The sequence below is a fragment of the Rhodotorula toruloides genome, assembly GCF_000320785.1.
Source record: "Rhodotorula toruloides NP11 unplaced genomic scaffold Scaffold7, whole genome shotgun sequence".
Taxonomy (NCBI): Eukaryota; Fungi; Basidiomycota; class Microbotryomycetes; order Sporidiobolales; family Sporidiobolaceae; genus Rhodotorula; species Rhodotorula toruloides.
In genome coordinates this window covers 423,312-449,763 of record NW_015622967.1, presented here as the reverse complement: position 1 = coordinate 449,763, position 26,452 = coordinate 423,312, and the positions used below count along the sequence as shown (strand labels likewise).

At 61.7% G+C, this 26,452-nt stretch overlaps 12 protein-coding genes across 12 annotated transcripts; 4 read left to right on the top strand and 8 right to left on the bottom strand.

Moving 5' to 3' along the window:
* Nucleotides 1–25: 25 nt before the first annotated feature.
* RHTO_07569 (glutathione S-transferase) lies at nt 26–946 on the bottom strand (the record flags this gene model as incomplete). The annotated part of the gene is made up of 4 exons (XM_016421225.1): nt 26–176; nt 237–433; nt 518–594; nt 703–946. The coding sequence occupies 4 exons, from the start codon at nt 944–946 to the stop codon at nt 26–28; spliced, it is 669 nt and encodes a 222-aa protein (XP_016274346.1).
* Nucleotides 947–1,641: 695 nt separating this feature from the next.
* RHTO_07568 (uncharacterized protein) lies at nt 1,642–2,633 on the top strand (the record flags this gene model as incomplete). The annotated part of the gene is made up of 3 exons (XM_016421224.1): nt 1,642–1,755; nt 1,846–1,993; nt 2,056–2,633. The coding sequence occupies 3 exons, from the start codon at nt 1,642–1,644 to the stop codon at nt 2,631–2,633; spliced, it is 840 nt and encodes a 279-aa protein (XP_016274345.1).
* A 676-nt stretch (nt 2,634–3,309) lies between these two features.
* On the bottom strand, nt 3,310–5,174 carry RHTO_07567 (uncharacterized protein; the record flags this gene model as incomplete). The annotated part of the gene is made up of 3 exons (XM_016421223.1): nt 3,310–4,395; nt 4,455–4,984; nt 5,069–5,174. 3 exons carry the CDS (start codon nt 5,172–5,174, stop codon nt 3,310–3,312), a joined length of 1,722 nt encoding a protein of 573 aa, XP_016274344.1.
* Nucleotides 5,175–5,690: 516 nt separating this feature from the next.
* On the bottom strand, nt 5,691–8,884 carry RHTO_07566 (uncharacterized protein; the record flags this gene model as incomplete). Its single annotated transcript, XM_016421222.1, has 10 exons — nt 5,691–5,854; nt 5,910–5,981; nt 6,042–6,113; nt 6,175–6,361; nt 6,417–6,693; nt 6,752–6,931; nt 6,989–7,054; nt 7,111–7,140; nt 7,203–7,353; nt 7,414–8,884. 10 exons carry the CDS (start codon nt 8,882–8,884, stop codon nt 5,691–5,693), a joined length of 2,670 nt encoding a protein of 889 aa, XP_016274343.1.
* A 2,178-nt stretch (nt 8,885–11,062) lies between these two features.
* Nucleotides 11,063–12,097, bottom strand: RHTO_07565 (uncharacterized protein; the record flags this gene model as incomplete). Its single annotated transcript, XM_016421221.1, has 2 exons — nt 11,063–11,601; nt 11,659–12,097. 2 exons carry the CDS (start codon nt 12,095–12,097, stop codon nt 11,063–11,065), a joined length of 978 nt encoding a protein of 325 aa, XP_016274342.1.
* Nucleotides 12,098–12,744: 647 nt separating this feature from the next.
* On the bottom strand, nt 12,745–14,004 carry RHTO_07564 (translin; the record flags this gene model as incomplete). Its single annotated transcript, XM_016421220.1, has 7 exons — nt 12,745–12,884; nt 13,083–13,171; nt 13,231–13,248; nt 13,307–13,368; nt 13,427–13,506; nt 13,574–13,786; nt 13,851–14,004. 7 exons carry the CDS (start codon nt 14,002–14,004, stop codon nt 12,745–12,747), a joined length of 756 nt encoding a protein of 251 aa, XP_016274341.1.
* Nucleotides 14,005–14,518: 514 nt separating this feature from the next.
* On the top strand, nt 14,519–15,695 carry RHTO_07563 (zinc finger, AN1-type protein; the record flags this gene model as incomplete). The annotated part of the gene is made up of 4 exons (XM_016421219.1): nt 14,519–14,575; nt 14,648–14,761; nt 14,823–15,526; nt 15,593–15,695. The coding sequence occupies 4 exons, from the start codon at nt 14,519–14,521 to the stop codon at nt 15,693–15,695; spliced, it is 978 nt and encodes a 325-aa protein (XP_016274340.1).
* Nucleotides 15,696–15,864: 169 nt separating this feature from the next.
* On the bottom strand, nt 15,865–17,642 carry RHTO_07562 (salicylate hydroxylase; the record flags this gene model as incomplete). Its single annotated transcript, XM_016421218.1, has 8 exons — nt 15,865–16,167; nt 16,253–16,393; nt 16,462–16,593; nt 16,646–16,680; nt 16,756–17,102; nt 17,169–17,206; nt 17,267–17,421; nt 17,480–17,642. The coding sequence occupies 8 exons, from the start codon at nt 17,640–17,642 to the stop codon at nt 15,865–15,867; spliced, it is 1,314 nt and encodes a 437-aa protein (XP_016274339.1).
* Nucleotides 17,643–17,932: 290 nt separating this feature from the next.
* On the bottom strand, nt 17,933–19,546 carry RHTO_07561 (uncharacterized protein; the record flags this gene model as incomplete). Its single annotated transcript, XM_016421217.1, has 6 exons — nt 17,933–18,139; nt 18,198–18,482; nt 18,545–18,682; nt 18,756–19,078; nt 19,206–19,269; nt 19,325–19,546. The coding sequence occupies 6 exons, from the start codon at nt 19,544–19,546 to the stop codon at nt 17,933–17,935; spliced, it is 1,239 nt and encodes a 412-aa protein (XP_016274338.1).
* Nucleotides 19,547–19,639: 93 nt separating this feature from the next.
* On the top strand, nt 19,640–22,429 carry RHTO_07560 (peptidyl-prolyl isomerase domain and WD repeat-containing protein 1; the record flags this gene model as incomplete). The annotated part of the gene is made up of 14 exons (XM_016421216.1): nt 19,640–19,733; nt 19,809–19,934; nt 19,992–20,094; nt 20,148–20,380; nt 20,433–20,520; nt 20,576–20,681; nt 20,736–20,876; nt 20,932–21,280; nt 21,333–21,448; nt 21,501–21,616; nt 21,675–21,918; nt 21,974–22,155; nt 22,229–22,246; nt 22,312–22,429. The coding sequence occupies 14 exons, from the start codon at nt 19,640–19,642 to the stop codon at nt 22,427–22,429; spliced, it is 2,034 nt and encodes a 677-aa protein (XP_016274337.1).
* A 101-nt stretch (nt 22,430–22,530) lies between these two features.
* RHTO_07559 (uncharacterized protein) lies at nt 22,531–23,498 on the bottom strand (the record flags this gene model as incomplete). Its single annotated transcript, XM_016421215.1, has 2 exons — nt 22,531–23,227; nt 23,290–23,498. The coding sequence occupies 2 exons, from the start codon at nt 23,496–23,498 to the stop codon at nt 22,531–22,533; spliced, it is 906 nt and encodes a 301-aa protein (XP_016274336.1).
* Nucleotides 23,499–24,097: 599 nt separating this feature from the next.
* RHTO_07558 (nucleobase transmembrane transporter) lies at nt 24,098–26,376 on the top strand (the record flags this gene model as incomplete). Its single annotated transcript, XM_016421214.1, has 10 exons — nt 24,098–24,252; nt 24,368–24,449; nt 24,548–24,716; nt 24,774–25,084; nt 25,144–25,440; nt 25,501–25,522; nt 25,585–25,733; nt 25,797–25,902; nt 25,961–26,035; nt 26,096–26,376. 10 exons carry the CDS (start codon nt 24,098–24,100, stop codon nt 26,374–26,376), a joined length of 1,647 nt encoding a protein of 548 aa, XP_016274335.1.
* Nucleotides 26,377–26,452: the final 76 nt, after the last annotated feature.

The following is a 26,452-nucleotide window of genomic DNA, read 5'->3' as shown; positions in this document are numbered from 1 at the left end:
GGCATTCCTACTGTCCTCCGACCCTCTAGTGACCGGCCATGAGTCCCTCGCGCTCCTTGAGTGCCTCGGCGACGTAAGGAAGGGCGATGAGGCGGTTGTGCCACTGGACGACGTGAGGGAACTCCTTCTGCGCGTCGACGCCTTCGGGGAGGAGAGCGTGGATGGCGAAGTTGTTCCTGCGAGCGGAAAGAGCGTCAGCAAAAGCAGGGAGGAACGAGGAAAGAGGCTGGACGAACCAGGTGATGAACGAGAGGTCGGCAATGGTGCACTTGCCGGCGCTGAGCCACTCGCGTCCGTCGGCAAGGACCGACTCGAGGACGCCCATCACGCGCTTGACCTCGTCCGCGTAACGCTTGATGCCGTACGGGATCTTCTCCGGCGCGAACATCTTGAAGTGTGCGGCTTGGCCGAAATAGGGACCTTGGCCACTCGCCTGCGGGACCAATCATCAGCGTCTGTGACTAAGCGGTCGAGAGTATCCGTGGCTTAGGACGGTGGAGAGAAGCGCGCAACGCACCTGGAAAAAGAGCCACTGCGCAAGGGTAGCCTGCTCTTCGGGCGTGTTGGCGACGCCAAACTTGTTCTCCGAGTCGTCTGCGCACGAGAAAGAAGCAGAGTATGTCAGCTCAAGCGCGCAAGTGCGGCGAGTCATTCCCGAGGGTTCGCGCAGCGGACATCCGCGCGCGGAGGAGGGAAACGCACACTTCGAGACGAGGTAGAGCAAGCAAGCCTTCGACTCCCAGACAGTGAAGTCTCCATTCTGGTGGTCTACCAGCGCCGGAATGCGTCCGTTCGGGTTGATCTTGGTGTACGGCTCCTGCTTGTGCTCGCCCTTGGCAAAGTCGAGGAACTTGGTCTCGTAGGAGAGGCCGAGCGCCTTGAGGAGGAAGGCGACGGTCCAGCCGTTAGGGCCGCCGACGTGGGAGTAGAGGGTGAACTGGGCCATGGCGCGAAGTTGGGCGGAGGAGATGTAGAGGAGGACGAGTGAAAACTGTTGCGCAAGATCGGAAGCATCGTCAGGTCCGATCCCACGGTCCGCAGATCCAAGGAGACGTGGCGCACCTGTGCGAGTGCTGCTGAGTGCAGAGATGGAGAGAGGGAGAGGACAAGTGGGATGACCGAGGAGGAGAACGCGGAAGAATAGCGCCGACGGCCCGGCACGCAGCTCTCCGTCTCAGCTAATCACCCCGCCGCCTCATCAGCGGCCATTTCAGTCCGCTGCTGCCTTTTGCGGTGGATTGTTGGTGGATTGAGTAAGCATTGCGAAATGCGGATCCAGGAGGACCGCGAGGAAGAAGGCGCGCAGGTGCAGAGCCAGAGAGAGCCTCAGCACGTAATGCAGGTCCAGAAGACTGCCCCACGGGGCTGCTCCACCTCTCGCGAGCGCTTGACCGTGCCCCTCGAGCATCGAAAGCGCTCAGCTGCTGATGGGATTGAGGAGGCGGCCACAGCGAGGCGGACGGTTTCGTGGGCGGCGCATCTGACTGCCAGACAGTCTAGAGAGCTTCATATCACCGCTACAGTCAGTCAAGCGAGTTGCGCGGCATGGAGGACCCTCAAACCCCGTCTGCGCCTCTCTCCCTCGAGCCGCTCACTCGCTGCCCGCTCATACACGCGCAGTGCCCTGCTAAGCACGTTGACATGGCTCCGGTACTCCCGCTCGAACTCCAGCTCCTCATCCTCGAGCTCGCCTTGCCGCCGCCCATCCGCCGCAACCGCGACGAGCGCGTCCGACTCGGCAAGGCCTTCTCGCTCGTGCACCGGTCCTAGACGACCACGGCGCAGCGCGAGCTTCACAGATACGTGCTCATTGAGCGCGATCCTTTTGGTCACGACAAAACCAAGGCGACGGAGCGACTCGAGGCAAAGTGCGCGGGAGCTCTCCCTTTCGAAACTCTCGTCATCGCGTTCGAGCCGTTTGACGAGTGTCAACTGAGCGAAAGCCCGTCATATGCCGACTACGAGCTCGGCCTGCGGATCTCGTCCGGGGACGGTGAGGTGCGGGACATTGGCTCGCTCGGTGAGGCTCGTTAACCTTTACGCTTTATGCTGCAGCTTATGCCGTTCGCACAGGTTTACAGCGGCTGTTCATCCTTGACCTCAGCGACTTCGGCAGCGAGATCCGACAACTCTCTCATTACCTATTGCCCGCCCAACTGCGGTATCTCGGCCTCAACAGCGTCTTACTCTCTAAGAACTGGGACTTCAACCACTTCGCACGGCTGGAGACGCTCATCTTCGACCAAGTGGATTACTACACGCCCTGCCTGCCCCGGTGGGTTAGCCAACTCAAGAGTTTGCCGCTTCGCGCGCTCTGTTGCAAAGTCTTCTTCCCCGCCCTCGATTTCCGCCATCTTGCCGACTTCGCTTCCCTAAAGCACTTTGCACTCGTCTTGAGCCGCTTGGGATGTGTCTCCAACGGCCCAGCCGACGACTCCGCCCTCGTCCTGCCTTGCGGCTTACAAACCTTCACCTTCTGCGGAGCGCGCGGCACAACTTCGAAGGCAGACGACGACCTCCTGAACAGCGTGTGTCAGCAGAACGGGACCAGGTTTCTGCGCCAGGAGGATGTGGTGGGACAGGAGATCTTCGATTGGGATCCGGAGGAATGGGCGTACTCCATCGGCGCCTAAGTCCGTCTTCTCTGTCTCCGAATCCTCGCACCCTCTCGCTGATCGTCTCGCTCCCTCCGATCTCGCAGACCTGGTTTACTCACAGCTTACGCGATTACGCACCTCGCGACTTTTCCGCTCCCGCTCTACCGCTGCTTGTTTCGACACCCTTGCAGTCAGAACGGTTGAACACAACGAATGACGGCTCCAGAGAGTCGCGAGCGCAAGCGCAAGCGGAGAGTCTCGACCTGCTCTCTCTCGACTTCCTTTCGTCAAGTCCGTCTCGCCGCGGTCGATTCCCTGTGAGAAGAGGTCCGGCTTCTCCGTGACTCGACCAAGTAGCCAACGCTCAACTCAAGCAGCCGGGGGAACATCCCGAAGACTCGCAAACCAGCTCAACCTCTCGAAGGGAGACGGCCAACAGCGTGTCGCGCTCGGTACAATTTGCCTACTCAGTGGACGCGTAGGCACCGATGCACCCGCTCCTCGCTGAACGAGTTGACGCTCAGACTTGACATGATTGCGATGAACCGTTCTCCCGTCCTCGATGCGACCTTCTCAACCTCGACAGAAGTCTGCGAACGAAGAGTACAAGCGACCTGGGATTGCAGGAGGGACGAGAGGAAATGCACTATACGCGTGCGTACGCAGGGTCAAGATCCAAGCGGCTCCGCCTCCCCCGGCAAGACCTCGACACCTACCGCTTCACTCCGTCTGCACACCGACGCTGACCATCCGCATCTTGAACCTCTTCGACGCCGGCCTGCTCTCCCTCAGCCAAGCCTCGTCTTCTCGAGCGCAGACGATGCTCGGCTCGGCCGTCTTGCGTGAGGGGGATCTGGAGGAAAGGCTGTACGGCCACAACGGAAGCCTCGACCTCGACGTGATGCTTGAATACCTCGGCTGTGTTGCCGGCGGCGCCGCGACCTCGAGAGATGGCCAGTCGACCAGAGCGGCGGCGGATCGCTTCTTGCGGAGGGAGAGGATGCGCTGGCGAGACGACTGCGTGAGGAGCGGGCGGAAGTCGCGATTCGAGGCGCCAGGGTGGCGCACGACGCCCAAGCTGTCGGAAGGTGTGGGCGAGACGTCGGGCGGCCAGTTTCTCCTCGTGCAGGCTGATCGACGAAAGGCCGAGGTTGTGGCGGGCAATGAGCGAGACGAAGACGGAGCTGTGGTAGGACGACCTGCGCTCCGGCTCGGTCGGCGTCCAGTCGCTGAAGCGAGAGACTAGTCCCGGCGGAGGCCAGACGTCGGAGTAGGCGCGGTTGTTCCTCGACGATGTCGACGCTGCCGAGAGGACTCCGGCAGTTTGCTCGGACGGCGCGAGACCGAGGGAGAGGCCAGTCCAGCTTGCACCGTAGGCTTGCTGCCGCATTGACGAAGGACGAGTCTGCACTCTCAGAGGCCCGTCGTAGATCGGCGCGCCGAGGAAAGGGTGAAAGCACTCGATTGAGCTGCTCCCGCTGGCGGTGGCTCGAGGCGTTGGCGAGGATGATGTCGACCTCGTGACCGAACGAGTGATGTCCCTGGTGGCGGTTGGCGACTCTTGAGTGCCTGGGAAAGATGAGACGAGACCTGGACCATCGTCGGACACTGGGAAAGAGTTTCGGTCGAATTCGTCGTTGGTCGATGGCGGATCCGCAAAGACGTCGCCAAAAGTGTCAGTGGTTTGTGCGTAGTTATGAGCGTCGTTGCAGCAGATAGGAAGCGTCGAAACGTCAGACGGTGTCGAGGCACGGTCGGACTCCTCCTCTTGCTGAACGTGGACGGCGATGCCGGCGTTCTGTGAGCAATGTACGTCAGCGGCTGCTTCTCCCGTCGGTAGGTGGCTGGGAGATGTACCCTTGGTTGCCGCTCTCTGTGATTGCGGTCCAAAAGCCTCGCCGGGCCCGACGCGGCGCGGCGAAAGGGCGGGACCTTCGGCGCTGGAATGGATGCAGGTGGCTGCTCAAAGCCTGGCGAGACGACAGCTGGGTTGAGGTTGGCGGGCGTAACAGCCGATTCGCCAGGATGGCCGAGCTTGAGACGCATGCGGGCCAAGAAGCCCTTCTTCTGCAACGTTGGGACGTCGCCTGTCGGTGCCGACGTCGAGCGAGGTCGACTCGGTCGCTTGGGGTGGGGGCGAGAGGTGGAAGCGACGTTGGGAGGGTGTGCGACGTGCGAGGAGGTCGGCGGGAAGTAGGGGTTCCCGTGCGAGTGCGACGAAGTCGACCATCGCGCGCGCGGGGTGGTGGACGAGCCGGAGTGGGGAGTGCGAGGCGACGTCCTCGGCGACTGGCGAGGCGTTCTCGGCGAGAGAGGCGAGCGGGTGAACCAGTCTTTGAGGGCGCTCGTGAAGGAGAGGCGGTGTCCATCGATCGGTACCGGAGGGGCTGCGCGCAGGCGGAAGAGTATCGGTATACGTACTCAAGCCTCCCCGAGTAGCGACTCACAGCGAGACGAAATGCGCGACGCACCCTGCCCATCTTGGCGCGGACTCATCTCGTTGCCACCTGCGCTTCCCGCCGCTTCGCCTTGACCTCCGCCCGCTTCCAGCTGCTCAGCCACATCCCTGTGGTCCATCGAGACGGCGTTCGTAGGCCGGAGGGATCCGCGGGTTGGAGGATGGTCGGGAGTGGCGCCTCCGAGGCGTCCTCGCGGTAGGCGACTCGCGGGCGATGCGCAGGTCGCGTCGACTCCATTGATGCTTGAAGGGTAGCAAAAGCGTCCGGCGAGACGATGCGGGAGGAGCGAGTGAGCGGGAGAAGGGAGAGAGCGAGGAGGCGCTCGGGAGCAGGCTCATCGACGACGATGGGGGGAACGACTGCTGCTACATTAGTTGTGGATCGTACCAGAAAGAGAGAGAAACGATGAGATTAGTGCTGCTGGATGGGCGCACGGAAAACTTGGGTCAACGAGGTAAAACTGCTGCGAGGGAGTCCGTCGTGCGAGATGCGCAGAACGAGGGGAGATGGGAGAGAGGACTAGTTGTGACAAGCAGAATGTACGCTGCAGGCGAAAGTAGGAACAGTTCAAACGGTCGGGGGCCAGAGTGTTCATCGGCGAGAGAACGCAGGAAATGGCGAAGAAGGCGACCATCTAGCGACGGTTCGTTGTCGGAATGCGATTCGGGTGCGATGAGGATGCCGAGCCTGCTGTCGAGGGAGCGGTGGAGGAAGCGGACGAAGCGAACGGGCTTTGGTAGCCGGGCGGAAGGTCGTCGGACGTGATCCGCTTGGCATAGACCGACCACCCGCGCAAGACTGGAGGAGCGGCCGTCAGTTCATTGGCGATGCAAGCAGGGCGAGGACTACGCACATTCGGGGGGGAGGTAGGTCTTGCGGATCGGAGGGAAGTTGGCCTTGTTCGTGTCGGGGTACTTGACGAGGACTGCGGAACGGAGCTCTGTCAGCACTCGGCGTTCGCTTCGACAGTACGGTCAGCACGCACAGTCTTCGAGGGGAATGAAGCCTCGACGGGTCTCGAGCCGGCTCATGATGCGGCTGTCGCGCTTGGTCATGTCTGCAAGCATGGACAAGCGGTGAGCGTCGCACAGCTTGGCTATGAGACGTTAGAGACGTACGCATCGTCCACGCGACGGTGACTGCCGGGTACGGCGCGAGCTGCATCGACGCGCGCTGCTGGTTGAGCGCGTGCGTGTCTTCGTGCACTCGGGCAACGAGCGTCTGCAAGAGACGAGTCGAAGCGTCGTAGGCTTCGCCAGCACCAGTCGGAAGGGTCGTCACGACGTGAAGGATGCCGCGCTCGAGCTGCACGAGAAACCTGTGAGTGGAGTTGAGTAGGCAAGGCGAGAAGCGGACGTACTTCTTGCTCGGCGAGGATGAAGCCAGTCAAGACCTTGCCCTCGCGGATAAGCTGCGGCTCGTCATCATGGTCGTCCTCGGACGGAGAGCCAGGCAGTCCCGACTTGGCATCCTCGGGACTCGATCGCGTACCCTCGCCTTCAGCGGCGGCGGCAGCAGCAGCAGCCTTCTTCTTGCTCCGCTTCTTGCGCGAAATGGGACGCGCCCAGCGCAGAGCGACGTAGTGGCGCACGCCTGTCGCCGTCTCGACGTCGTCGGTGATGTACGGCTCGAAGTGACTGCGATGGGAAGGGATCAGACCGGTGGAAGGGGGAAAGGAGGACGTTGCTGACTCACGTCCACGAGTCCACCGCCAGCTTCTCAACCTCATGGAAGCTCCGGGCGATGGGCGCCACGCTCTCCAGCATGTCGGGAACGGCGAGAGTGCCGAGGAGTTGGCCGAAGTACAGTTCCCGGCAGATGTCGACGACTTCGGTGATGCGCTCGGCGGGGATGGACGCAACGGTCCAGATATCGCTGCGCAAGTAAAGGATGAGCGAGAGCTCGGAAAAGGAGGAAGAAAGCGGAACGAACTAGTCCATCTCGTTGACGGTTCCGATGCGGCTGTGCGACAGTTGGCAAGTCCTGCGACCGATCGGGCTGTCAAAGAGGACTGGTCAGCGCACATCTCGCGAAGGAAGCGCCTGCGGACGCACAACATCTCCTTGCATCGCCACCGCCCAACGCTGCGGACGAGTCTCGATCAGCGAGGAACAGGAAGATCGGCTGGGAAGCGAGCTTCACGCACCCCTTGGATCCTCCACCTCCGCCGCAGTCCGAGCACCGCGTGTACCGCACTTCGCAATGCGCGCAGATGACCTCGACCGTCGCGCCGACCGGCTCGCCTGTCGAAGCGAGCTGGAGCGTTCCCGACCCGATGTCGCGACGGCAGACGTCGCCTGTGCAGGACAACAATCAGCTCGAAAACCTGACGCAGTGGCAAGAGAGACGCGACGCACAGGCAAGGACTCCCTCGGCATCGTCCGCAACGCTCTGCCGCCGCTTCTTGCTCGCCCCAGGCATCGAGACGTGAGCGGTAAAGCCCGACCTCGTCTTGCCCGGCGGCGCAGGAGGTGGTCGGATGTCCTGCTGCTTCGGGTCGATGCCCTGGTAGCGGTCGACAGCCGCCGTGAGGGTGTCGTAGTAGGTCGCCTCGCCCGCGTAGATGTTGTGCGGGTGCGGCGGCGCAAGTTCGCTCCTCCCTGCGATCCCTCCGCCCGAGCTAGGCGGTACGGCGACGCAGACGGAGCAGTAGAAGGCGCCGACGTAGTTGGACGGGTCGTCGCCGTTCGAACGCTCGACCGGTCCGCCGCGGAGCATCAGTCTGCCGATCTTCCGCCCGCAAGCCTGGCAGTGGTGGTCGAGCTCGACGAGGCGACGAGTGCTCTGGCACGTCGTCGCTCGGCGGTTCGGCGCATCGTCCTGCTTCGAGTGACCGGTCAAATCGATCTTGCCGAGCTTGTCGCGGTTGGCGGCGGCGACGAGGACGACTTGCGAGACTTCGTCGGACGATGGAGGCATGTACGGTGTCGAGGCATCGACGGGGAAAGTTGGAGAGATGGGCGAGACGGTGGCGTTGGGGTATGAGGAAGCCGATTGCACGGCCTGCGGAGGGATGGTCGGCGTCGGTTGGAACTGCGAATGCGGAGTCGGCAGGTACGAGTATTGCGAGTAGGAAGTCGAGCTGGGTATCGAAGGCGAGGTGGTATAGGGCGCTCCGGCGGACGGGTCGTAGGTGTACGGTCGAGACGCCGGCGAGTTGTAAGGAATGTACGCGCTCGGCACGCCATAGTAGGGCATGTAGGCGTTTGGAGGAGGGACGAGTCGCTGCTGCTGATGCTGATGTTGCTGTTGCTGCTGGGGAAGGACCGCATGCGTGAAGGCGGACGCGGAAGTCGAGGTCGTCGCTTGCCCGTTGTCGCCGACGTGGGCGTACGAGTTCTGCATCGTGTGCGTCGCATAATACTGCGTTGCGCTTGGCTGGACTGCCGACCACGCCGAGGATCCGCTGGGGTGGGCCCCGGAGGAGGACGACGCGAACGTCGCAGGGCTCGATGCGAGGACGTGATCGTCTCCAGCATGCGCCCAGCCGTACGTCGGGGCGTGGTCGGGCGCCGCCGACGTCGTCGTCGTCGAGAGCTTCATCGACTTGCGGCGGTCGTCGTCCTGCCAGTGCTGCCTGGCCGGATCCATCTGCAAGCCGTGGTACTGTGGCAGACCAGCGGCGGGCTGGGCGTACTGGTACGGGTCGTGCGGGGCGGACATTCGAAGCATGCGACGGTGCGGCGGCGGATGGGACTGGTCGTGCAGGCTGTGGGCGTGGGCCGGCGAATACGGCGCCGTAACGCCTTGCGGGAGGGGGGGAGCGTCCCACGACGCAGCAGCGTCGCTCGGCGGCGGCGGTTGGGTCGGATGCGGCCGCTCTGCCATGCACTGGAGGACGGTGTCGAACAGAAGAGCACCCCGCTGCGCTGGACGGAAGGGTTCGATAGGCGGTGCGAAGGGGTCGTCCGAGCTAGCGGTGGGGAGGGGTGAGGGGCACAGTGCGCGTCGCAGCGAGTGCAGCACGGGCTAGCAAGCGTGCACGCCCTCGCAGCGTCGCACCCTTTGCGCAGAGAGCACGAGCGCAAGGGTTTTCCGCGAGATGAAGGGAGAGACGCTGCTCGCTCGCCTCCAGTCCGTGGGCGCCCTGGCGGCGACGATCAGTAAGGCGTGCCTGGCGTAATGAAGGGCCCGCCGTCGACCAAGAGAACGACCGGCGACGAGGCGAGACTTTGGCCTCGAGGTCGCCGTCCAACGACGACTCCGTCTTCCGCCGCAACAACGACGTTCTCTGCCTCCTTCAGCAATGCACGATGGCAGCAACCGCTCCCAAGCTTGTGCGGAAGAACAATCGAGCGGTGCGCGCACGCGGAGCAACTCCCTGCCTCTCGTGGCAGGCATCGTCGCCTCTGTCGATTCGCTTTGTCCTTGCTTATTGGACGATCGCCCTCTCCGCTGCCGACCCTGCGTCCAGGCCTGTGCGCTTGTTCTGGCGCGCGCGCGCCTGCATGATGCCTGACAAAATGGTTGCCTTGCGAGGGCCGGGCGCACGGAGGGCCAGCAGAGCTTGTCATATGGCACAATCGCTGCACGACGACGGGCGAGCGGCGTCCACCGGAGAACAGCATCAGCGGGAGCAGGAGCAGCAATTTGTCGGTGTGCTGTGCTCTGGCGAGGCGGAGGAGAGATCCGCTAGCTGAGACTCGCTAGGTTGGCGCTCAGCGCAGCTCCGCGCGTGTTCTGTTTTCGAGAGCCGATGATGCTGCGGTCGTCGGCGAGAAAAGAACACGGCGGCCGCACCTCCGCCCTCCGGCATCCGCCGGCGTTGCCATTCGAGAGAAGAGCTCGACGGCGACGGCGACGACGGTCGCCTGCGTTTGCCGTCCCGTCTCAAGCACCGGCAGATGCCTCGAATCGCGATCCTCGAGCGACGCTCGCTGTACGCAGGTGGCGACGACAGTAAGCCTTCCCTCGGCCCGCGGGATGAGCCTCGCTTGCTTGCGCCTGCGGCCCTGTCGCGAGAGCGACAAGCAGACAAAATCAGCGAGCGTCGTGGGCGAGCGTCGATCAGCTCGCTCCAGGGAAGTCGAAAATGAAAGCGACGACGAGACGAAGGGCGAGAACGGCGTAATGGGACAATCGAAGCAGCAGTCGTTCCTCGCATCGTTTCTGGGGTCTGACGCGCGCTCTTGTGGGACTTTTTGTCAGCCTCCATGCGAAGGCCGGACGCCTGGAGCGCGAGGAGCGCCCCGTCGAGGCGAGGCGAGCGATTTCGTATCGTCGTGGGAGCAGCGGGTTTCCACGGCCGCAAGCGCCTCTTCCGTCGCTGTAGTCCATTTAGACCCGCCTGCGAAAAGAACACAGCACCCCGCGCCCGCGAGCTAAGCGCTCAAGGGGTCGGCCGCCGCTCAAGGGTCCGCAACGACCGCCCACGCCGCTCTTCCGTCTTTGGGCATCTCGAACAGGCGAGCCCTTCGGTGTGATCGTGGCGCACGAGGTTGCGCGTGCGTCGGAACTGCGAGAGAAGCGGAGATGGCGGCGGGAGCGAGCGGGAGGAGGGAGAAGTCGCATCGGGAAGAGCGGGTTGGTCGTGCGAATGGGTGAAGCGACTGTGCCCGTACGCCCGGAATTCCTGTGTCGGCCTGCAGCGCAGGCTCATACGCGAGAGTTGACATCGCGAAACGCGACTCGCTCGCCGACGACGGTGGTCGGTGGTTGCGGCGGTCGAGCAGTAGCGAAGCGGTGTTGCAAGTAGCAGTGAGAGGAGCAGAGACACCTTGTCAGGCTGAGCGACTTGAGCCGTGTGCGAGAGTGCGGGAGGAGGAGAAGAGGGGCTGACAGCGCGTTCCCATCGACTTGTTGCGGGCAAGACGAGTCGCTTCGAGTATTGTTGAGACGTTTCGACGGGACTGAGACAATGGCCAGTGAGCAGCGAGACGAGCTGAGGCGGTCAGGGAGAATGAGCAGGTTGACGAGGAGGAAGAGCAGAGCTGCTGAGCGAGAACTGTAGCGTGGTGCACTCACACTGCTGCCAAATAACCATATTTGACGTGTACTCACCCACCGCTACGCCATCATTGAGTACGCCCACTCCTCTGCATCCCAATCCTTCGCGCTCCGCCCTGCAATGTGTATGAACTTTGCTCCGACCCACCTGCACGCCTCACCGACGTCGACAGCCGTCAGGTAGTGGTACCGCTCGGGTGCCGAGCTGACGAAGGTGAAGGAGCGGAGGTTGGGCGGGAGGTTGACGGTCGGGCAGTTCGCCATGTCCATATTATGCTCGTTGTCGACGCCGGCGGGGTGGTAGGCGAAGTGCTCGAGGGTGCGAGGAAGGTGGTTGAAGATATTGCTGATATTGGGGGTTGAGCGGTGATTGATGGCAAGGATCGACAGGGAGGGGTGGGCGGCCAGCGCGTCGACCGAAGCGGAATTAGGAAACCAGACTTGGTCGAGTACGAGTGCTTGAAGATGTCGGAGCTGGGACCTGTCGAGGTAAGACAAGTCGCAGTCGCTGAAGGAAAGGTAGACGAGTCCGGGAGGGGGCGATGTAAAGTGAGGTGCGATGCCGGGACCTTGACTGAGAATATGCAGTCTCTTGATTGCTGCAGAAGTCGATATCAGCCATAGAGCGGTGAGAGAGATAGGTGTGCACCACTCACGGTAGTTGTCCCAGGACGGCAGGCAGAACTCCTTGAAGACGACCCACATCTCCTCGACACCCTCCTTCCCGTAGCACGGAGGCACCATGGCAGTGTCATCGTCATGTTCGATGTGGTCCTCGTCGTCCCTCTCTACCATCTCCTCGTAGACAACGCAGATCCGCCTCGTGTTGAAGCGCTTTTCCTCAAGCGATTGCTTCCGCCTCAACGCCCAGTTTTCGTCCCATTGCGGAGGGCCGCTATATGCCTTCGGCTCGCAGAGGCTGAAGGTGACGTGCTCGCGAAGGTAGCCCTGAACCAAGTTGGTCCAGTCACGGCAGACGAGGGAGAGGGCCTTGCACAGGTCGACGCGCTCCTCGAGACGGTGGATGGAGATGAGAGGCGGGATTGCGTGTTGTACGATAGCGACTTCGAGTTCAAGTGGGAGTCGACGACCCATCTTAGGGCGTTCGAGCAGGAGTTGAGCAGCGGGAGTGAAGGGAAGGAGGGAGAGAGGGAAGCGCGCAGGTTCGGCGCATGTACGTCACTTCGCTCGCTTCGTGAACCGCTCCAAGGCGCGCAGCAGGTCCTCAATGACGCCGTCCGCCTGCTCTAGCGTCCTACGATCCGCCTCGACAACCGCTGGCTCGACGCGACCTCCCTCGCGGCCTCATCGTTGTGCACTCGTCGGCGGCGGGTCGCAGGACTTACTGGCAAGTGCTGCACGCGCATTGTGATACGCAAGGGCCAGCGCGCTCCTCATCTAGTCCAGCGAACGCCTCGCGTCGACGAAGCCTCCGTCTCCTCCTCATCAATCAGCCAACATGACCACGCCGACCCGCATGACGGCGGAGAAGAAGCTTGCTTGAATCTGCTGGAGGCTCAAGGGATGCTCATGAGCGTGCTGCTTTCCTTCCTGTCCTGTTCTGCGCCTCATCGTGCGAGGCAGCCCGACACTCGCCAACTCGTGCTCGTCTCCTTCGCTTCCCCCGCTCTCCAATCTTGTTCCGCGCCCAACATACTGTGCTAGAGAGCGTATGTACCGTGTGCAATGCAAGCGTGCCACCCCTCCTCATCTTCCTCCCTCTGCTCCTCCTGTCCTCAAGCTCACGTCTCCATCGCCACCTCTCCTCCTCCTTGCTTCTGCCTCTTTGCAGCTCGCTCGCCATCTGCTACATCTGTGGCTGTGGGTGCTGGTGCGGTTGAGTCGGGTTTGGGGAGGCCGCGGAGAGAGAGGTCGTAGACGACTGTTGGTGGGGTGGTGGCAGGCGAAAGCGAGTTGCGACGAAGGGTGGCGGGGATGGCGCGGGAATGGCAATTAGGATGATGAGAGGGCGAGGCACGGAAGGAAGCGAGGAGGGAAGAGCGCGACATCAGCAAGAGCCGGTCCGACGGAAGAAGTACGGGGTGCGAGCGTTTGCGCCGCTAAGCAAGCCTGAACGCACCCTCCTCAAGACGCTTGACGTCGTACTTGATGCTATCAAATCGTTTCCGCAGCGAGTCGTTCTTGAGGTTGAGAAGGCCGAAAGCGTTGCTGTATCAGCGAAGGAGGGTCAGCTTTTCTGGCGCAAATGCAGCAGCATGATAACGTACGAGAGCTCTTTTGCGAAACTGTAGAGAGTGGAATCAGCGCTTCGTGAGGGAGCGGAGCTGGAAGCGCGAGACGCACCGAGAGTACTGTACAGGCGCGGCGTAGTCACCAAGCGTGACACGGTTGATAGCAAGGCGGGACTGTGGACGGGGAAAGGTCAGCAGAGCCTTCGTGAGAGTACAGGTCAGCGAGACGGACCAGTTCATTGACGAGCGAGATGAGGGAATGCAGGTACTCCTCCGTTGAGAGGAAGAAGTGGTCCTTCCACGCCTCCTGGACTGCGAGAGCGAGCGAAGCTTTAGCTTTTTAGTACTGTCCCTCATAAGCCGATTGCGCGGGACTCACTGCCCAACTGCTGCGCAACCTCCTCCTTCGTCGCAACGTCCTCCCGCTCGAGAAACACCCTGAACACCACGATATAGCTCGCCTGTTGGATGCAACGCGAGAACGAGTCGCTGTAGCGGTAGAATTGCTGAGGCGGGATCAGGTCGGCGAGTTTGGCGAGTGCGGTACGGAGGGCAGGGAGAGTCGGGTCGAGGGAGGCGACGAGGGCGGGGACTGCGGATGGTGACTTCGTCCGTCAGCGCTACTCGAGCCCTACTGAGGGTGATGTGCGACTCACTGTCCTCCCTGCTGTGCGAGTGCACCCTCCCCAGGACCGCCAGGCATGCCCGCTCCGCCTGTTCAATCTCCCGCGTCGCCTCGCGCACCCGTTCCCGCAGCTCGGCGTCCTTGGCAAGGGCGTCTTGGAGGTAGCTGAAGTCGACTGAAGCCATTTGAGCGAGTTGTTGTGGGTGAGAAGTGACGGAGGCAGTAGGTGGGAGGAGGAGGGAGGTGTAGCAGTGCGCTGTCGGCAGCTGCTCGCTCGGCTGGGATTGCCTGACTCTGCTGGACGCTACTTGGACTTTCTGTCTGGTCAGGAACCCCACGGAGGCGCTTCTCTCGCTTTCGGCAATCTCATCAGTTGACGGCGAGATGAGGAGGACAAACGGGACGAGACTGGCACCCCAAGTCGGCTATCAGTACTGAACCCATCTGAACATGCTCTTAGGCGTGTCAAGACCGTCAACGACCCCGAGCGGGTGAGCTAACGCGGCCTGGGTGAGCGATCGCTGGCGAACCATCAGTTGGCTTGGTCACCTTCGCTTGCGACGCACTCTTTGCGCTCTGTCAGCTCGAGAGCGAGCTCACGAGGCTCGCTTGAATCCGTACTGCTGCCGCCTGCTCTACCATTGCTTCCCATCCCCTTCCTCCCCCCTCACTGGGCACCGCCACCCTCGCTCGCCAAACATGCAGTCGGAGGAGTTTCTCGACATCGGGCGCCACTGCAAGGAGCCAAGCTGCAACGTGCGTCTCCTCGTAGCTCTCGAGCCCCGCCCCCTGCTTGAAGCTGATCTTCACATTGTCCCGCCCGCTCAGCAACTCGACTTCCTCCCCTTCTCCTGCCCATCATGCCACGAAGACTTCTGCGCGGACCACTGGCGACCTCCAGCAGGTCACAAGTGCCCGAAGTTTGACCCAGCAAAGGCGGACGTGAGTACTTAGCCCGGATCTGTGCGCCGTCCTTGCTTAACCGCTTTCTCCCCTCACGCAGAACCGGATACCCTCCTGCCCGCTCTGCTCAGCACCTGTCTCCTTCCCACCCGGCACCGACCCCAACATCGCCATGGACGCACACCTCTCGACCGCTTGCCCAATCCTGAACCCCTCACTCGCCTCAAAGCCCGCCGCAAAACCAGCAAACGAATGCTCCGCCCGCGGATGCAAGACAAAGATGATTGTGCCGATTGCGTGCGACAAGTGTGGCTTGAAGCATTGCCCGAAACATCGGTTTTCGTCGGATCACGGTTGTCGAGCGCTGCAGGCGGGCGTTGCGAACGGCAAGACGGGTGATAAGGGCGGCGCGGGCGTCAAGAAGGCTTTCGGAGGGCTTATGAGCAAGGCAGCGGCATCGACTCGCCAACCCGCTTCGGCGAACCTCGCGGGACTCGCTGCCCTGCGCCGCGCTCAACAAGCCAAGTCGACTCCTCGCGCGCCTCCCTCTGCCGCCAAGTCAGTCGCGACATCCGCGCCGCTTGGCTCAGCCGCCAACCCCCTCGTTCTCGACTCGTCAGACGGTGATGACTCGGACGTCCAGATCCTCTCGTCCAAGCCGGTGAAGGGTTCGGGACCGGCAGCAGGAGGAGGAGGTCGGAAGAAGGCGCTTGCGTCTGTTGGGATTGCGAGCAAGACGGATAAGCGGGCGATGGCGGAGCAGGAGAGTCGGAGAAAGGCGCTTGAGGCAAGGGCGAAGAAGGGGTGCGTTTGCGCTTGCACTCCTTCACGCGAACCGACCAGTTCCTGACGTACCACTTCGCGTGACAGTTTGTTGACGGAGACGGAGAAGCTGCAGTACGCGACGATGCAGGCTTTGGCGGTCAAGAATGGCGGAAAGAGCAAAGGCGGCGAGGGGTGCCAGCTCTCCTGAGAAGATCGCTTCTTCCTTCATACACTACCCCCGCATCCTAGATCTCCCAAGGCGGCTCTTGAGCTCGCTTCTCGTTGTTGTAGACTCTACTCGCATCGCAAACTTCGCCTCTCGCCCGTCCCTGCTTTCAGGTCGAGTCCGAGAGATAATTTACGCTCTGCTTTCCTGCCTACGCCGACGCACCAATCTTGTCCATCATCCTCCACAATTCCTTCTCATGATCAAACTCCCAAATCCACCCCATCCGTCCCTCCAATGTCTCCTTCATCTTGCCCAAATCGTTGCCCTCAGGTCCAAGGAACTCATACAACAGTCCCGCGTTGTGAGACCATTGTTGGACCTTTGCGCCGCGTGGGTGGCGGTCTGACTCGTAGATTGAGAGGGCGCGGTTGAGGGCGGTGGTGCGTGCGGAGGGGGAGGAGGCGCGGAGAATTGACGGGTGCGCGAGGAAATGCGCGAGAAAGTAGGCGTCCTGGGGCGATACGACAAGTCAACTCGCGTTTGAGGCGACGAGGAGCCGGAGGAGAGAAGGGAAGGAAGCAGAGGAAGCTGCGCACCTCGATGCCCTGACCCGCTCCTGCACCGCAATGAGGCGTCGTCGCGTGCCCGCAGTCACCAATGAGTACGACACGGTCGTCCGTCACTCGCGTGAGCTGTGGGATGGCGAAAATTCCCCAGATCGAGGGATTGTCGATAGCCTGCGAACGCTCACAATCAAGTCAGGGTTTCTCCCTCGACGCCTCGAGCTTCGACGGAGAAGACGCACCTCGAGCAACGCCTTGCACCGGTCGTTGAAGCGCGCAAAGTCCTCCATCATCTCTGACTTCGGTCGGGGTTCGCTCCAGGGTGAGGTGTGGTTGCCGAGCTTCTTATGCTCCTCGTCGCGGACGAAAGCGACCTGCAAGCCACAGTGTCAGCGGAGCATGAAGTGGATGCAGGAGGCGACGCACGATATTGATCAGCGAGCCGCCGCGAACGGGGAAAGCTGAAAGATTGCGAAGGTCAGCCAGGTGTTCTCGAAGCGCTTCGTACCACGTCGAACCAGTGTCGCCAGACTCACTGAGGATGTGCCTGCCCGTGCCGACATGCATGATGTTCTCCACTGCGCCCTCGCCAAAGATCTCGTTGTACTTCTCCCTGGGCACCAGTCCTCGCCAGGCAATCCACTCCGCGTACCGCGCCTTCTGGCTCTCCATGTCCAAGCCTAGCTTCTGGTACATGTGGCCGCGCAAGAGGGACTTGATCCCGTCGGAGCAGACGACGACGTCGGCTTCGGCGGAAGGGAGGTTCTCGTCTTCAAAGTGGATTGTGACGCCAGAGTCGTGCTGGGTGTACCGAGAGGCACGATGCTGGAACTTGGCGACGTTCGGAGGGAGCTTCTTGATCAGCTGGTCGAGAAAGTCGGCACTGCTCGTTCAAGGAGTAGATCTCTGTCAGTTTCTGAGGCCGTCCTCCAGCAAGTTTGAGGCGCACCGATGGACAGAACCGCAAGCCGCATCCGTTCCACGAACCTACAGCGACATGGTCAGCCCCTGGCGAAGGAGAGGGCAGGGAGAACGGCCTGGACGAACGTGCGCAAACTCCTTCTCCTGGTTCTCGCCCGCGTCTCCGACCCTGTACGCGAACCAGAGGTCCTTGTCCTTCCCTGGCGGAGCTGCCACTGCATCAAGAACCGCGCCGAGACCCATGGCCCTCATGACCCGCTGGCTGTTCGGGCCAATGGAGACTGTTCGAGCAGCTCGTGAGCGCTCTAAGCGAGGCGGGGTCTGTCGCAAGGTACGCACCTCCTGCTCCGATCTCTCCAAACTTGCGCGACTGCTCGTAGACCGTGTACTCAATGTCCGCACCCTCCTCGATCCGCTGCTGGAGCGCAAGCGCCATGCAGAGTCCCGCGATCCCGCCGCCGATGATGGCGACACGCAGTGGCTTGAGAGTAGCTTCAGACATAGCGTATGAGGCAGCAGGAGAAGGTGCGGGAGCAGAACAGACGTCGTTCTCCCCGCGAGAAGCGTCTGCCGAGCAAGCCGGTGAGTGGGGGCGGAACGGGCGGCGGAGTTGGGCAGCCGCGCCGTGTGATGCCCCGGCAAGCATCGATACCGGCGAGCGAGAGATACGGAAGCAAGAGCGGGAGGAAGCGAAGCGAGAGGAGCAAAAATCGCGAATCTCGACGAAGAGAAAGAGCGGCAAGGTGCATTGCTGGGCGACCTGCGCCCCGTACGACCTGTCTAGTAGTGCCTTCACGCCCACGCATCCCCGAACAAATCCCAGCCTTCATCCATAGCCGGCTCCTCGCCGCCCAAGTCCGCCTCAAAGCTGCCCTCACCCTGTCCGTCTTCCTCGTCGAGACTTCCGGATGCCAGCGTAGACGACGACGGATCGTGGAGTTCGGTGGAGAACGCAGGGAGGTCGTCTGCGTCGTCGGTACGGGACTTGCTGGTCTTGCGCTGCGAGATGATCCGGGTCAGTCTCGACGCGTTTCAATGACGTATCGAGATCGCTCACCTTCTTCCGCACCGCCGCTCCTCCATCGTTGCCTTCCGCGTCCTTCGCCTTCCTCTTACCAGCCCCGCTCGCCTTACGCCCCTTCTTCCCCGCGCCATCCTCACCGTCTGCACTCCCAGCCTTTGCGGAAGTCCACGCATCCGGCGCGCTGGCATTTTTGGCGATGAGGAGGAGAGCAGTCTCGAGTGAGGTGGTCGTGGCGTGCGTCGAAGGAGTGGTGGCGGAGGAAGATGACGCGAGAGATGGGTGGGATGGGTAGCGAGCGGTGATGTGCGACTTGAGCGTCTAGCAAAGGCACATAATCAGCTTATTGCCCTCTGAGCCTCAGGAGACGAGTCAAGGCGTACCAGCTCGAGCAAGCCAGCCTTCTTCTCGACCTCGCTGTCGTGCGGCTTGCGCAGGTCCTCCTTGCGTCCGTCGAGGCCAAGGATGTTGCAGAGCGACTGAGCGATCGAGTGGTGGGCTGGCAAATCGTTGGCGAGGCGCTGTGTAGCGGGCACGCAGCCGAGGTCAGCGAAAGACTCGAGGCTAGGCGGGCTGAAGAGTATGGAAGCTCACGTCCTGCCACCTCGGGTTGAAGCACAGCGGAAACGCGACGACAAGCTTCTTGGCGAGTCGTTCGAGTGCAGTCGCGAGTTGCGGAACGAGCGTAAAGTGCAGCGAAGAGGGCGAGAGGAGGTGCGAAGTGAGCGTGACTTCAGGCGGCTGAGAGAGCTGGGTCTGCGAGGCTAGCTCAGGCGACTGAGACTGCGAGTCGGATGAAGTGGCGGAAAGCTTGGGCTTCTTAGGTTTTGAGCGGCCGCTTGTTGAGCGGAAAGACAGAGTCAGGTCGAGCCTGTCGAGACCTTGAGAAGCAGGTGCGGTGCTCGCTTGCGGCTGAGCTGCAGGTCTTGAGAGCATTGAAGAGCGGGCTGAGCGCGAGAAGGCATTGAGAGCGACTGCTTGGATGCGCGAAGGTGAGTGCGAGCTGGCGAGGAAGGAGAGTCGAAATGAAGCGAAGCTGCGGACTTGACACGCCCGTTGCGCTCGCTTCGCAGTCGCCAACACTGTCAAATCCCAGCGAACCCTTTTGCTGCTTACACGGCCTCGTCAGCGCAGAGCGAGGCAAGAGAGCAAGTCTCGCGCACCTTGTCAAACCAGCCGCGGACCTCGCGCGCCAGTGCACTGCCCTCGAGGCTCGCCGCGTCGAGCTGCTGTCCGTCTGCAAGCACGCGAACGTCGAGTCGGAGAACGGACGAGGCGAGCAGTGTGTCGAGTGATGAGGCGACTGGCGCGGCGGCAGCGAGTGAGAGCGTCGGGCAGTCTGTCGAGCTGCCCTTGAGAGTCGTCGAGTACTTCCACGCAGTCATCATGCCAGCACGAGCAGTCGCCAGCAGCAGTCGTGTGTCGTTCAAGGTCAACCTGGTCCTCATCACTCGCTCGCGCTCACTCTCGCACAAGCTATGGCAGTGTCTCCTGCTGCCGAGTCTGGACTGCTTGAAGGCTCGGACTCGCTCAAGCGCAAGGCCGATCAGATTGATGCCGTCGACTTTGAGCGTGCGTTCTCTCATCCGTCCCCACCTCGACAGACCAGCGAGAACCGCTCAGAGCTGATTCGAGCTCGTCATGCAGCTCCACAGAATGGACAGGTAGATGTCGGCGCAACGGATGTGGCTGGAGCGGACGACTCGGACGACGACGTTGGACCCATGCCTCTCCCCGCTACCGACGCTGCTGTCGCGACCAAGAAGCGCAAGAGTGCGTTCGACCACCGCTGCGAGCTCAGTCGAAGGCTGACCTCCGTCCGACCTGCAGTCCTGAAGCACGAGAAGCTGTACCTCGACCACCTCCCTGCCGCCGACCGATACTACAAGTCGCTCATGCACCGCGACACCCTCTCCCAAGTTGCCGTCACCAAGTGCGTCACCTTCACTGGTTGTATTGGACTGCGCTGACCCATCCTGCCGGCAGGACCAACTTTGTCATCACCGCCTCGATCGACGGCATCCTCAAGTTCTGGAAGAAGCAGCCTGTCGGCGTCGAGTTCGTCAAGCTTTATCGCACCCATCTTTCGCCCATTCTCGCAGTCGGTGTCTCGGACGACGGCAAGAGTTGCGCGAGTCTCGGTGCGGACAGCGGAGGGAGGACCGCGGAGGGTCTCGAGGTCAAGGGCAGCGCGAAGGTGTTTGACGTCGAGAACTTCGGTGCGCTGCGCTCGTGTGTGTTCTTCACGACGTCACTGACGACTCTGTGCAGACATGATCAACATCTTGAAGCTTTCATATGTTCCCCGAGCATGCTGCTGGGTGCACAATCGCAACGACGGCCGGATCCTCCTCGCAGTGTGCGCTCCTTCGCTCTCAATTTCCGGTGTCTGCGCTCACGATCCCCTTGCACAGCTCCGAGTACGACTCGTCTGCGATTCGGATCTATGACGGGCGAGGAGACGGCAAGCCCCTGCATACGCTCTCGTCGATGCACCGACAGAGCGTGCACCTTATGGCTGTGCGTTCCTTCGTCACCTTTGGAGATGCTCGAGTACTCACCGGAAATCTGCAGTACAACTCTCTCCACGACACGGTCATCTCGGTGGACGTTGGCGGAATGATCGAGTACTGGCAGCCGAACGAGCCGTTCGAGAAGCCGGACAGCGTCGAGTGGACGTCAAAGGCGCAGACGGGCTTGTACGAGTTCAAGAAGGTGCGCACCTCGCCTCTCCTCACAGCCTCCCGCGCTGACGGCGCTCGTTCCGCAGACCAAGTCGACGCCGGTCGCTCTTACCATCTCCCCCACGCACGACTCTTTCGCCATCCTCTCCCTTCCCGACCTCCGCCTCACAACATTCAACTTCGTCACCGGCCGTCTCCACCGCGCCTATGACGAATCACTCAACGCAGTTCAGGAGATGCAGCAGGCGGGAACCGCGGGCGTCCAGCTCGACTCGATGGAGTTCGGACGACGATTGGCGGTCGAGAAGGAGTTGGAAAAGCAGGCGCTGGAGAGTGTGCTTGAAGGACGAGCAGGGTCGACGGCGACGATCGGGCAGCCGGCTTGGGACGAGGGAGGGAAGTTCGTGATCTACCCGACCATGCTTGGCATCAAGGGTGCGTTTCTTTCCGCCTTCGAGTCTTCGCTCATACTGACGACCGCTCGCAGTCGTCAACACGGTCACGAACAAGGTCGCGCGGATACTCGGGAAGGACGAGACGGTGCGGTTCAACAACCTGGCGCTGTACCAGGGCATGCCTACGAAGCAGGGCGTCAAGACCATCGTGCGTATTCATTCACTCGTACGTTCGACTCGCGCTGACGTCGACCGTGCAGGCGATGATGACTTCGGAGAACCCGTTGCTGGCGGACAAGGACGAGCGGGATCCGACCTTGTTCTGCACGGCGTGGAAACGACCTCGCTTCTACATGTTCACACGCTCGGAGCCAGAGTGCGTACGGTCGTCGCCCGCCCCAGATCAACTCGCTCACCTCGATTGCCTCCCGCAGAGACAAGGCTGGCGAGCGCGACGTCTACAACGAGAAGCCGACGCGCGACGAGATGACCATTGCGGCACCCGCAACATCCGCGTCTGGACCGCTCAATCGCCGCGCCGTCATTCATACAACGAAGGGTGACATCCGCGTCGAGCTCTTCCCGGACCTGGTGCCCAAGACGGTCGAGAACTTTGTCGGCTTGTCGAAGAAGCACTACTACGACGACGTCATCTTCCATCGTGTCATCCCCAAATTCGTGCGTTTTCCGCCGTCCTCTGACTCCCGCTTGCTGACCTCGCTCCACTTGGCAGATGATCCAAACTGGCGACCCTCTCGGCGACGGTACCGGCGGCGAGTCGCTCTGGGGACATCCCTTCGAGGACGAGTTCCACCCCTCGCTCAAACACGACCGGCCGTACATGCTCAGCATGGCCAACGCCGGCCCGAAGACGAACGGCAGTCAGTTCTTCATCACGACCGTACCTTGTCCTTGGTGCGTTCACGCGTCTCCTTCCTTCCTTGTGAACATCACTGACGAGGGTACCCTGCGGTTCTTTCTCGCGCAGGCTCGACACCAAGCATTCGTGCGTCGCCTCTCGTGCTTGGCCTTCGCAACTTCGGCTTCGCTCACCGCTTGCCTTTGCCACAGGATCTTCGGGCGTGCTACTGCCGGCTTCGACGTCGTCCACGAGATCGAGAACGCGCGTACGGACAAGGGCGACAAGCCTTTCGAGGAGATCAAGATTACGTCGGTCTCGCTCGAGTAAAACCCTCGGCTGCAACGCAGCCGCTTTTCTCCATTTCCTGCGTACCCGAGAGAGACTGATGCATGACAGAAGAACCCGTATGTACAACCCTTGACTCGCCTTCACTCGTACAGGACGAACATCCTCGCCTCGACGCTGCGCCTCGGCACCTTCGGCTTGCCCTCGAGACCAACAGGGTCCGGCTCGTTCAGCATCTCACACGCGACGTGGCCGGTGAAGAGCGCCTCGCCGTTCTTGCCCATGTTCGAGTCGTAGCAGCGGAGGAGGTACGCCTCGTCCGGCTGCATGTGCTGTAGATACGCCCAGCGCTGCCTCGGGCTGTACGACACGCTGTACGCCGTTCCGTACGACCCGGCCATGCGCATGACATCCTTGTCAAGGTCCATCGAGAAGAAGTCGGAGACGGCCAGCGGGTTGTTCGTGACGGGGCCGTGCAGCGGGCGCCAGATGTTCACGATCTCGGCACGACTGTATTTCTCGAAGACGTCGTCGCCTGCCGCTCGCTTGATGATCGTGCGGGCGTACTCTTCGTCCTGGTCGACGTGAGCGAACGAGGCGACAGCTTTGAGGTCCGTCGTCGGCGCGAAGCCCTTCTCCAGCTTCATCTGCATGACGCCCTTGGTGTCGGGTTGTCCGCTTCCCGCATCGCGCACGACGACGTTCCAGCACAACACTTTCGACGCGCCGAGCATCTCCTTGAGCGCAGAGCAGCACTCGTCCTTATACGAATCGGTCGCCTCAACTGTCGACAAGCCCTCCGACGTCCCGAACGCAGACGCGTGCTTGACGACGGCATAGCTGCGTGGAGGGCGGGACATCAGCAGGAGTACCTCATGCCGGCTCCGACTGTCGCGCCTCACCCAGTTTCGTCGAGCTGCTGTCCCGCCGACTTGCCACCCATCCCAGCATCAAACTCCTCCCTCAGGTCGAAGATCGCAATCTCCGACTTGCGACTTGGGACGGGGTCGTCAGCGTCGAACCTTGCGAGATACTTGGCGAGATCCTCGATCTCGGCTTGCGGTACGGCAAAATTGACGACGGCTTGGAGGGTCGTGTGCAGGCCGGGCATCTTTGTTGAGGCTGTTGGCTAGCGGAGGAACGGAGCGAGGACGGTGTGCGTGCAGCAGCGAGGTGGACGAGCGGAAGCAGGAGCGGCTTTTCTCTCAAGCCGTGTCACAGCGGCGCGGGGACCGGAACACTGGAGCGGCTGGATGGAGGCGATAGAGCTTAGCTCTACAGCGCCGGGACGCGGAGCGGGTGTCCACGGAGGTACCAGGCGAAGACGAGGGGAGATAAGGACAAGGAGCCGGGCGGAACGACGGATCGCGGCGAAAGCGGGAGTCGCGGGCGCTATCAGGAGCTCAATCGCGACGTTGGAGGGCGCAATCGGCCGGCTGCATTGTCTGACGAGACGGAGACAGCGCAGAACGAGATGTCGGCCGAGGTTGCCCGTCGACCCGCATGCTTTCGCCCTTCTCAGCGCCTTGGCCCGGGGCCGGCGGAACGCCTCTATCCGACGCCCTCGATTGATTCGAGCTTATCGCCAGCGAGACGGCGCGAGCGGCCGAACGGAACACGCGATACCTTCTCGCCGCCTCCTCTCCCTCCGTTCTGTCGTCTTCGCGCGAACCTTCGTCTCCACATCGCTTCTTCAATAACTTTGCGACGATGGGACTCCTCAAACGACTCGAAGTTCCCGCCGCCGAAGGTGCTGAGCGCGCCCTCGACAATGAAGACCTGCGCTCGACGCCCATCGAGCGGCGGACTTGGGGCAAGCTCTTCTTCGGGCTCTTCTGGTTCAGTGCGGTGACTAACGTGTCGAAGTGAGTTGTTGCACCTTCTGAGACCGTGTCATGAGCAGCCGTTGACGAACTTTGCCTCGACTACCTTCTCATCACTTTCCCTCCGACTTTCCTCGACTCTCGCGACTGCTCCCAGCTGGCTCGGTGGATCATCGTGGCTCGCGCTTGGGATCACGTTCTTCGAGGGGCTCGGCTGCACGACGGCGGGTTTCTTCATTGTACGCACCGTCCTCCCTTTCCTCCTGGTCCTACCTCGCTCCGCCCCGACACCTCCCGCCGCCCGTCCCTCGTTCTGACACTACAAGGCGACTCACAGGTCTCCTTCTGGATGGTCGGATGCGGCAGGCCCGGCGCAAAATATGGCATTCCCTACCCCGTCATTTGTCGGTCGTCGTTTGGCGTCCTGGGGGCGGGCTGGCCGGCTTTCAACCGCGCAGTGATGGCCACCGTTTGGCAGGCCATTAACTCCGCTAGCGCAGCTCAGGGTAAGTGCTTCCTCCCGTCACTGCGAGCACGTCCTGACCTTCGTCGGCCGTTCGCAGCCCTTTACATCTGCCTCTACGCCATCTTCCCGACAATGCGGAACATTCCGAACCATATGGGTACCGGTTCAGCTCTCACATCCGCCGAGATGCTCTGCTTCTTCCTCTACCTCCTCCTCAACGCCGCCATGCTCCTCCTCGACGTTCCGAAGTGGGCCGCCCTGGTCTACTCGAAGGTCGCCGTCTTCTGCATTTCGAGTGCCGGCATGCTCGCACTCGCCATCACCAAAGCCGGCGGAAGCGTCGGTCCCGTCGTCTCGCAGCCGAGTACAGTTCACGGGCCGGCGAAGAGTTGGCTCCTCCTCCAGATGGTCCGCATTGCTTCCTCCTTCTTGTGGCTCCATCCCAGCTGATACTCATTCCGACGCAGATTCTCACGAGCACCGCAAGTTGCTCGACCTTCGCCTCGAACGCCGCCGACTGGCAGCGAAATGCGAAACGTCCCAACGACCCAATCCTCGGCCAGATTCTCGGCTTCCCCATCTCGAACTTCATCGTACAGGTTATCGGCATGCTCGTTGCGTCGACGTCGGCAACCGTCTACGGTGAGGTTGTCTGGAACCCCGTCACGTACCTCAAGATGCTGCTCGAAGACAACTACGACGCCAAGCACCGAGCCGGGGCGTTCTTCATCGCCGCAGGCTTTGTCTACTCGCTCCTCTTCTCCGTGAGTATCCGTCTCAACTCGCGTGATGGTCTTCGGCTGACACTCTCTGTCCCGCGACAGTGTGTCTTCGAGAACATCTATTGTGGGTCCGCGGAGTCCGCGCGCTTTCCCTAAGGTCACACTCATGCTGATGTTCACGCGCAGGCTGCGGCAACGACCTCGCCTCGCTCTGCCCCAAGTACATCTCCGTCAAGCGAGGCTTCTGGATCTGCCTCCTTGGATGCGCGGCCTTCTGCCCGTGGTACCTACTCGGCACCGCCAGTCGCTTCATCACCGTCTTGGCGAGCTACCAGGTGCGTCTTGAAGCCGCTCACTTAGACTCGCCTCGGTGCGAAGTTGACATTCCTCGTTCGCAGATCTTCCTCTTCTCGATCTGCGGCTTGATCATGAGCGACTACTTCCTCGTCTCGAAGGGTCTCTTCAATTACCGCGACCTCTACACTTTGAGCAAGAAGGGCACCTGTGCGTTTCTGATCCGCGAACTCTTGGTCGACACCCCCTCAGACCTTCTCCGCCGCAGACTACTACTCTTACGGCTTCAACTGGCGCGCTTTCGCGGCATACGGCGTTGGTGTTGCGATCAACTTTGCCGGCTGTGCGTGCTTCTCTCGCTTGACGATCGCAACAATGCTCACCTCGCTCCTTCTCGATACAGTCCTGAACAATCTCAGCATCATCCACAACCACCGCCTCGCCCGCTCTTACTGGTTCAGCATCCTCACGACGACGTCCGCGGCCGGTGCTGTGTACTACATCCTCGTTCGCCTCTTCCCGCAACCCAACTACAACGCCAAGTGGAGCGAGCCGAAAGGCGTGTGGGTTCCGCCGGAGGCAGATGGCTCAGCACTCACGGACAGTGCGATGGATGAGGTGGAGTCGACGGAGAAGAAGGACGAGATTGCCGCAGGCGTTGTGCCGGTGCTCGAGCACGCGTAGATGGGTCAAGGATGTCGGAGCGGGTCTGGCGTCTATTTGTGCGGCTTTGTATCGGGTTTCTCTATGCGATATCACT